This window comes from Amphiprion ocellaris, chromosome 10 (genome assembly GCF_022539595.1).
Source record: "Amphiprion ocellaris isolate individual 3 ecotype Okinawa chromosome 10, ASM2253959v1, whole genome shotgun sequence".
In the NCBI taxonomy this organism is placed as follows: domain Eukaryota; kingdom Metazoa; phylum Chordata; class Actinopteri; family Pomacentridae; genus Amphiprion; species Amphiprion ocellaris.
Window position 1 is genome coordinate 24,999,881 of NC_072775.1, and position 10,048 is coordinate 25,009,928.

The 10,048-nt window shown below is 39.2% G+C and overlaps 1 protein-coding gene across 4 annotated transcripts; it reads left to right on the forward strand.

Annotated features, from left to right (window-relative positions):
* Positions 1 to 1,573: 1,573 nt before the first annotated feature.
* LOC111570233 (alpha-amylase-like) lies at positions 1,574 to 9,540 on the forward strand. Of its 4 annotated transcripts, none has more exons than XM_023272878.3 (9): positions 1,574 to 1,774; positions 2,107 to 2,253; positions 2,491 to 2,688; positions 3,009 to 3,239; positions 3,983 to 4,116; positions 4,319 to 4,541; positions 4,618 to 4,739; positions 4,871 to 4,996; positions 5,433 to 5,692. In XM_023272878.3, exons 1-9 carry the CDS (start codon positions 1,607 to 1,609, stop codon positions 5,620 to 5,622), a joined length of 1,539 nt encoding a protein of 512 aa, XP_023128646.2. In that variant the 5' UTR covers positions 1,574 to 1,606; the 3' UTR covers positions 5,623 to 5,692. The 4 variants fall into 4 exon arrangements, with proteins under 4 accessions (XP_023128646.2, XP_035805156.2, XP_054870282.1 ...); XM_055014307.1 differs by lacking the exons at positions 3,983 to 4,116; positions 4,319 to 4,541; positions 4,618 to 4,739; positions 4,871 to 4,996; positions 5,433 to 5,692 and adding exons at positions 7,589 to 7,722; positions 7,925 to 8,147; positions 8,224 to 8,345; positions 8,477 to 8,602; positions 9,036 to 9,540 and having other exon boundaries at positions 1,575 to 1,774; XM_023272886.3 differs by lacking the exons at positions 1,574 to 1,774; positions 3,983 to 4,116; positions 4,319 to 4,541; ... (1 more) ...; positions 4,871 to 4,996; positions 5,433 to 5,692 and adding exons at positions 1,781 to 1,926; positions 7,589 to 7,722; positions 7,925 to 8,147; ... (1 more) ...; positions 8,477 to 8,602; positions 9,036 to 9,540.
* The last annotated feature ends 508 nt before the right edge of the window (positions 9,541 to 10,048 follow it).

The window sequence follows — 10,048 nt, forward strand, 5'->3', positions numbered from 1 at the left end:
CTTGGGAGTTTGATCAGTTAGTCCACATGTAGTTTGTGGATTTCGAAAAGGCTTCTGAACGTGTCCCTGTAGGGGACCCTGTGGGAAGTCCTGTAGGAGTGTAGAGTTCTGCGGTTTTGTTTTGAGCCATTCTGTCCTTGTACATCCAAAGTGACAGTTGTGCTCACATACAAAGGCAAACACATTCCCTGTGGGTGTTGAATTCCATCAAGGCTGTCCCTCGTCTCCGTTCCTGAGCAAAGGAGTTTTAGTATTGCGGTATTGTGTTCACCAGTGCTGGGATAGGGTGAGGAGCTTGGGCATCCAAAGAGCTCGGAACAGAGTTCCTGCTCCTTCACGTCGAAAGGAGATAGTTAAAGTGGTTTGGACATCTGATTCAGATGCTCCCTGGGGGACATCCTTTGGAAGTTTTCTGTGAACGTCCAGCTGGGACCCCAGGCACATCTGCCTAGGGTCACCTGATGCAGGTAATATTTCAAGGCACAATCAGTTCTCCAGGAGATCCCGTGGTGCTTGGTACTGTATTGTGTGTGTGTTTTGTCAGGCCTTATTTAGTTCTACATACTCATTTATACATTTCTCATTTGAAAGTGGCTGTTTTGGTTTTTCTTGATGCACAAAGGATATCCATATGAAGCTACACAAGGATGTAGCATATTTTGTAGCTAAGTAATATGTAAATTTCTTAAAACAAGACCAAGAACTAATATATAGACCACATAAAAGTCAATTTTCTGCCAGGAATATTGTTCACATTGTTCTTACTCATGCTTAGTAAATAAATGAAGATGTCCTTGCAAGAAACACAGCTACATAATCTCACTACCAATGTAGGCTAATACCCAAACTGTCAAGGACAATCCCTCCATTACATAGATACTGAGGCTGGATTAAGTGTGAATTTATAACATGTGAAAAAGTCAATTTTAATGAATGTGTTTTCTTTCCCACACATGTGCCACTATAACCTACTAACAAAAACACAACACACAAACACAAAATGAAAAAAAAAAACACTGACTTTGAATAACTTGAAAGTCCAAAGCACTTTTGTTTGCTCTGTCCCCAGACAATGTTACAACATCATCTGGTTATTGAACTGAGTGAACAAATATTAAAGCAGGATTAACTTGAACTGTCATGTTCAGAATGGTAAGAGTTGTCTTCATATTAGAATCACTGCTAGATATATCACAGATCTGCTTTTTTTTATTTAAACATTGATTATTTTTTTCTTTTTATTTTAGCTCTGCTTTAATTTTTTTTTTGATCTGCACAGAAATCCTGAATCAAAAACCAGTGCAAAAGATTGATTACAAACATTGGGATCTTCAACAGTCTCTTTCAGTTATTTATAGCTTATTTTTGGATAAAGACATTATACACACCTCTTGTCTCTATGTTTCCAGCCAGCACCTGCCTTGAAGCTATTTGTCTTGCTTGGTTTAAAAAAAAAAAAAAAAAAAAGGTGAAAAACCTGATAAAATGCAGCTGTTTAATCTCCATGCTGATATTTACCAGCTTCTCATTGGTCCAGCAGAGGGAGTATAAATATTACTGGTGCAACAGAAGGTGAGTGTGTTTTTTTCTCTCACCCAGTGAAAACATGAAGTTGGTCATTCTGGTCGCTGTGTTTGGGCTCAGCCTCACCCAGCATGACCCCCACTTCAAATATGGAAGGACATCCATCGTCCATCTCTTTGAGTGGCGCTGGGCCGACATCGCTGCAGAGTGTGAACGCTTCTTGGGTCCCAATGGCTTTGGAGGTGTTCAGGCATGTATGGCTGAACATAAGTGTGGGGTTTATTCTAGTTCTGTAGAAGGGGAGTAGTGCTTACTTTTCCAAATTTACAATAAATTAATAAACAATATTCAAGTTGCATTTTGATGATGCACAAGAAGTTTGCACACAGATTGCTACTACAGGTATGAAAGAGTCCTTTAAAATTGTTTAATGTGCAGTTACTATGTATTCTGTACATTATAGGAAAAGCAATTGTTGTTATGTAATAAAAGAATGTAAAATATTAAGATGACACACAATTCCAACTTTTCTGTTTGAAAAATGATGATAACAAAATGTTTTTTCTCCTTATTTTTTAACAGATCTCTCCTCCAAATGAGCACATTGTGCTGAACGATCCCTGGAGACCCTGGTGGCAGAGATACCAACCAATCAGCTACAAGCTGTGTTCCAGATCTGGCAGTGAGAACGAGCTGAGGGACATGATCTCCAGATGCAACAAAGTTGGGGTAAACAACAAATTGCCACTTCATGCTTTTTGCATTAGAATCAAAATGTTTTCGGACAACAATAATATAACAACACCTGGAATTACAGGAAAAAAGAGTGAAGATCCACAATGCCTCAATTTAGCAAATCACCTCAGAGTGAACTTAATGCAAAAATAAAATAAGAAAAAGTGATTAATGATAGAAGATAAATGTTGATTTGTTGGGTTGCACTTTCAACACTATTTACTGCAATAGGTCAACATCTATGTGGATGTTGTCATCAACCATATGTGTGGAGCTGGTGGTGGAGAGGGAACCCACTCCTCATGTGGAAGCTGGTTCAATGCCAGCAAGAAAGATTTTCCCAGTGTCCCCTATTCCCACTTGGACTTCAACAACTACAAATGCAGGACCGCCAGTGGCAACATTGAGAACTATGGTGACAAATATCAGGTGATAATGTCACAGAGAAGCACTGTCAGAACAGTGAAATTTACAGTTTTATCTGTAAAACTTTTTCCATGTCATTAAGGAATCCATACAGCAAAATGTATTCATAAGTTCACTCAGAACCACAGTTTGAGTTACTCACACTGAACCCTATGATTTAGTTGGCAGTGCACAAGTCTGACCACTATCATATAAATGTTTTGAGTAATCAGGATGACAGTAGTAACAGGAAAAGTGTTATCATAAAAATGGAAATTTGGTAAATTATATCTGCAAGAAGACATTTAAAACATGTGTAACGGTGCGATAATCAATTCCTCCAGGTACGTGACTGTCGTCTGGTTAGTCTGTTGGACCTTGCCTTGGAGAAAGATTATGTTAGGAGCAAGGTGGCTGACTACATGAACAGCCTGATTGATATGGGTGTGGCTGGATTCAGAGTAGATGCCACCAAGCACATGTGGCCTGGTGACCTGGAGGCTGTCTACAGTCGTCTGCACAACCTTAATACCAGCTGGTTCCCTGGTGACTCCAGATCCTTCATCTTCCAGGAGGTAGTTTTCCCAAAATGCTTTTATAAAAGTCCCTCAAATATAGTGATTGAATATCTCAAAAAGACAGAAGAAAATGTATGGAGTCAGTACTATTATTATACATCGGTATCAGTTAGGTACCACTGTATAGTAAAAGCTCCTTGTCAAATACAGATGTAACTTCAGTTCACGTCCATATTTGACAGTTGTTTGTTTTGTTAGAATATCTTGCTGTGCCAGCAGGCTAGATGAACTTATTTGAACTTGATTTTCAGGGAAACATGCAGAGAGTGAAAACAAACTGCTGCCAGGAACACTTGTGTTCAATGGCATGATTGGTCAAGCCCCAGCTGTAATCTACATGTAAGCATGTGATTGGATGAGTAAAACACCCTCATACCCAGTATTTATTACTGATAATTCAAAGCAGCAGTCTGCAGGGCTGTGGGAAAAGAAGCCCAGAAATCAAGCTGGCAAACTCTAACACTCAGGGAGCATATGTTACCGAAGTTATTAGTTGACAAGTGCTGAAATAGCACGTTATAATATGAAATATTGTAATCTACGATGCAGAAATAAAACAGTCACTAGTGATATATAAAAAGTGTCCTCTGACTTCCTAAGAGACATGAGTGTTTAACAGTATAAATATGATTCTTGTCACTATAGAACTAAACAGTTATGCTATATCACTGATATATTACTGCTAATCTAAATCAGTTTAGAGCATGAATGATATGGGTTATGGGCTGTTTTTGCTCTAGGTTATTGATCTGGGAGGTGAGGCCATCTCGTCTAGTGAGTATTTCCATTTAGGAAGAGTGACTGAGTTCAAATATGGTGCCAAACTGGGAACTGTCTTCAGAAAATGGGACAATGAGAAGCTGTGCTACACCAAGTATGTGTATTTCTGCTGCCTAAATCATATATCACACTGATACTGAGATTTTTTTTACATGTTAAGGATGTGTCTAATAAATAAGTGATGACAAAGTCTTATTGAAAATAGAAATGTAGAATTTCTTAATTAAATGCTTATTTCATTATAATATGATCGCAATATTCCAAGGCAAACTGCTAACTTGTGTTTGTCTTTACAGGAACTGGGGAGAGGGATGGGGCTTCATGCCTAATGGCAATGCTCTGGTGTTTGTTGACAACCACGACAACCAGAGAGGTCATGGTGCTGGTGGTGCATCCATTGTTACCTTCTGGGACTCCAGACTCCACAAGATGGCTGTCGGCTACATGCTTGCTCACCCTTATGGAGTAACCAGGGTCATGTCTAGCTACCGATGGAACCGCAACATCGTGAATGGAAAAGTATGTTCTTTGTTGCAGATCCAATGTGCTTGGGAGCATTTTTGGTCAAATCCTTTTATGCATCATTGTGTTGTAGGATCAGAATGACTGGATGGGCCCTCCCAGCCATGGTAATGGATCCACCAAGCCTGTTCCCATCAACCCTGACCAGACATGTGGAGATGGATGGGTGTGTGAGCACAGATGGCGTCAGATCAAGTGAGTTGACAGAAAGCAAGAGATGCATACTGCTGACTTTACACACAGAACATGATTCACTTCTGCTTGGTCACATGGATGTGAAAAGTTTGAAGTAAGATGGATTTTATTTTGATGTATCTCCTGTTTAGGAACATGGTCATTTTCCGTAATGTGGTCAATGGACAGCCTCAGTCCAACTGGTGGGACAACCAGAGCAACCAGGTTGCCTTTGGACGTGGTAATCGTGGTTTCATCATCTTTAACAATGATGATTGGTAAGAACTTGACAATGTAACTGGTAGTTCTTGACTGAAAACTAGTTTCAGACACTTAAGTGTAACAGCAAGATTTAGTAAAGTACTAAAACATAACTCATGAACAATCAGCAATGAAGAACAATAGTATGATCAAATCCAACTACATTCTGACATAAAAACATGTTTTATAGCTTGTGTGTTCTTCGTTTTATTTCCTGAAAGCTGCAAACATTGCTTGACAAAACTCCCAAGTAGGTCTTTTTTAAAAAAATTTTTAACATTTTTCCCCCCCCTTGTGTCAGTTTGTCACAATATCTCACCAGCTTATATCCTATGCATGTTTACAGTAAACAATATAGCAAAAAAAGTAACCAAGGTTTACTCAAAATACTGATTTGGTGTGATAATGCACTTGGTTTTTAACAACAATATGTCCCTTGTCTTCATCGTCCAGGGACCTGGATGTGACCCTCAGCACTGGCATGCCTGGTGGTACCTACTGTGACGTCATTTCTGGCCAGAAGGAAGGAAACAGGTGCACTGGGAAGCAGATCCAAGTTGGTGGTGATGGCCGTGCCCACTTCAGGATCAGCAACAGAGATGAAGACCCCTTTGTTGCTATACATGCTGAATCCAAGTTGTAATAATATTCTGTATACCTTGAATGATGAACTTGATACTTTACTGACACAATTAAAAACACTCTGAATCATATTATTTTGCCATTGACTTCAAGTTCACTTTGACATAGAAGAACAATGGAACTTAAAGCCATTTAGAGACACTTTGAAAAAAGTTTCATTTGTTTCATGTTCATATGCAACATTATTCATTATTCTCAGTCTGCTGTATCCTGTTTCTGTGTATTATTTGGAGTTGTTACCACGAGTGCGACTGTGAGCGATTTAACTTCTGTGTTTTACCAGCTCCTGCAAATAAACGTTGGATTTGATGCCAAAGAGAGAATGCTCTGCTTGATTCTTAACACAGCACAAGAGAGAGAGAGAGAGTATATAACCGCTACACAGGCAGATGACGTAGTGTTCATTTATAGTCATAGTTACAGTGACGCCGTGCTGCCATCTCGCCATGATACAGAAATCCTTAACAAATCCGTGGATCCAGACTATAAGCTGCATCACTGCAAAAATCTAATCACTTGGTCCTTGTGTCATTTTTGACCTTCTCTGAAAATTTCATCCAAATTTGTTAGCCAATTTTTGAGTAATGTTGCTAACAGACAGACAAACAAACAGACAGACAGACAAACAGACAAACCAATGCCGATTTTCACATAACTCCGCCATGTTGCTTGGCGGAGTAATGAATCCAGAGAGGCTCCGCGCAGAACTCTACTCATTTTTACTGAACATTAGATGCTGCAGTTACAGAAGAATACTTGCACATTACTTTGAGTAACTCATACTTCTCTGGGGAAGAGTTACTTCCCATTCACTTCAAAATAAAAGCGCATTAAATAAATGAACTTTCACATGAACTTTACCAGAAAAAAAAATCTTCTCTTTAAATGAATGTATGAATTTTAGCATTTAAACTAAAACAATTTACAACATTCTTCTCCTCTGCTACTCAGATTAAATGCCCAATTTGTCTGTGTGATCAGGTACCAATTTAATGTCCATGTTTGCTACACAATTTACCTTTTGAGGAAGCCTGAGGTCAAACTCACCTTCTTTATCTGTTTGTTGTTGTACTAGTTATAAACTGTTGCTCTCTGGGTATCTGTAAATAACTACAGTGCTACACTGCCACTGCTAGGGTTAGACATGAAAAATTGGTACCAAAGTTCCCATTCTGAAGGGATCATTAGGAGCATTTAATTTAGATTCAGCTCTTCTCACTCACTCTAGTTTATTAACAGCTAAAACATAATTGTCTGCACTTTGCAAGCTGAATGCCTGCAGGCCTTTCTGTTTCCTGATGCATTCTTCTCTTCTCCTGTTCAGGATAGTTGTGTGATTGTCTCGTAACAATCACCTTAATTCAGCAAATGCTACTTTAGAGCCACAGCCGACTAGCATAAAAATATGAAAATATAAACCAGAAATATATCTTGCTGTGCCAGCAGGCTAGATGAACTTATTTGAACTTGATTTTCAGGGAAACATGCAGAGAGTGAAAACAAACTGCTGCCAGGAACACTTGTGTTCAATGGCATGATTGGTCAAGCCCCAGCTGTAATCTACATGTAAGCATGTGATTGGATGAGTAAAACACCCTCATACCCAGTATTTATTACTGATAATTCAAAGCAGCAGTCTGCAGGGCTGTGGGAAAAGAAGCCCAGAAATCAAGCTGGCAAACTCTAACACTCAGGGAGCATATGTTACCGAAGTTATTAGTTGACAAGTGCTGAAATAGCACGTTATAATATGAAATATTGTAATCTACGATGCAGAAATAAAACAGTCACTAGTGATATATAAAAAGTGTCCTCTGACTTCCTAAGAGACATGAGTGTTTAACAGTATAAATATGATTCTTGTCACTATAGAACTAAACAGTTATGCTATATCACTGATATATTACTGCTAATCTAAATCAGTTTAGAGCATGAATGATATGGGTTATGGGCTGTTTTTGCTCTAGGTTATTGATCTGGGAGGTGAGGCCATCTCGTCTAGCGAGTATTTCCATTTGGGAAGAGTGACTGAGTTCAAATATGGCGCCAAACTGGGAACTGTCTTCAGAAAATGGGACAATGAGAAGCTGTGCTACACCAAGTATGTGTATTTCTGCTGCCTAAATCATATATCACACTGATACTGAGATTTTTTTTACATGTTAAGGATGTGTCTAATAACTAAGTGATGACAAAGTCTTATTGAAAATAGAAATGTAGAATTTCCTAATTAAATGCTTATTCAATAGCAATATGATAGTAATATTCTAAGGCAAACCACTAATTTATGTTTTTCTTCACAGTAACTGGGGAGAGGGATGGGGCTTCATGCCTAATGGCAATGCTCTGGTGTTTGTTGACAACCACGACAACCAGAGAGGTCATGGTGCTGGTGGTGCATCCATTCTTACCTTCTGGGACTCCAGACTCCACAAGATGGCTGTCGGCTACATGCTTGCTCACCCTTATGGAGTAACCAGGGTCATGTCTAGCTACCGATGGAACCGCAACATCGTGAATGGAAAAGTATGTTCTTTGTTGCAGATCCAATGTGCTTGGGAGCATTTTTGGTCAAATCCTTTTATGCATCATTGTGTTGTAGGATCAGAATGACTGGATGGGCCCTCCCAGCCATGGTAATGGATCCACCAAGCCTGTTCCCATCAACCCTGACCAGACATGTGGAGATGGATGGGTGTGTGAGCACAGATGGCGTCAGATCAAGTGAGTTGACAGAAAGCAAGAGATGCATACTGCTGACTTTACACACAGAACATGATTCACTTCTGCTTGGTCACATGGATGTGAAAAGTTTGAAGTAAGATGGATTTTATTTTGATGTATCTCCTGTTTAGGAACATGGTCATTTTCCGTAATGTGGTCAATGGACAGCCTCAGTCCAACTGGTGGGACAACCAGAGCAACCAGGTTGCCTTTGGACGTGGTAATCGTGGTTTCATCATCTTTAACAATGATGATTGGTAAGAACTTGACAATGTAACTGGTAGTTCTTGACTGAAAACTAGTTTCAGACACTTAAGTGTAACAGCAAGATTTAGTAAAGTACTAAAACATAACTCATGAACAATCAGCAATGAAGAAAAATAGTATGATCAAATCCAACTACATTCTGACATAAAAACATGTTTTATAGCTTGTGTGTTCTTCGTTTTATTTCCTGAAAGCTGCAAACATTGCTTGACAAAACTCCCAACTAGGTCTTTTTTAAAAAAAATTTTAACATTCCCCCCCCTTGTGTCAGTCTGTCACAATATCTCATCAGCTCATATCCTATGCATGTTTACAGTAAACAATATAGCAAAAAAAGTAACCAAGGTTTACTCAAAATACTGACTTGGTGTGATAATGCGGTTGGTTTTTAACAACAATATGTCCCTTGTCTTCATCGTCCAGGGACCTGGATGTGACCCTCAGCACTGGCATGCCTGGTGGTACCTACTGTGACATCATTTCTGGCCAGAAGGAAGGAAACAGGTGCACTGGGAAGCAGATCCAAGTTGGTGGTGATGGCCGTGCCCACTTCAGGATCAGCAACAGAGATGAAGACCCCTTTGTTGCCATCCATGCTGAATCCAAGTTGTAATAATATTCTGTATAGCTTGAATGGTGAACTTGATACTTTACTGACACAATTAAAAACACTCTGAATCATATTATTTTGCCATTGACTTCAAGTTCACTTTGACATAGAAGAACAATGGAACTTAAAGCCATTTAGAGACACTTTGAAAAAAGTTTCATTTGTTTCATGTTCATATGCAACATTATTCATTATTCTCAGTCTGCTGTATCCTGTTTCTGTGTATTATTTGGAGTTGTTACCACGAGTGCGACTGTGAGCGATTTAACTTCAGTGTTTTACCAGCTCCTGCAAATAAACGTTGGATTTGATGCCAAAGAGAGAATGCTCTGCTTGATTCTTAACACAGCACAAGAGAGAGAGAGAGAGTATATAACCGCTACACAGGCAGATGACGTAGTGTTCATTTATAGTCATAGTTACAGTGACGCCGTGCTGCCATCTCGCCATGATACAGAAATCCTTAACAAATCCATGGATCCAGACTATAAGCTGCATCACTGCAAAAATCTAATCACTTGGTCCTTGTGTCATTTTTGACCTTCTCTGAAAATTTCATCCAAATTTGTTAGCCAATTTTTGAGTAATGTTGCTAACAGACAGACAAACAAACAGACAGACAAACAGACAAACCAATGCCGATTTTCACATAACTCTGCCATGTTGCTTGGCGGAGTAATGAATCCAGAGAGGCTCCGCGCAGAACTCTACTCATTTTTACTGAACATTAGATGCTGCAGTTACAGAAGAATACTTGCACATTACTTTGAGTAACTCATACTTCTCTGGGGAAGAGTTACTTCCCATTCACTTCAAAATAAAAGCG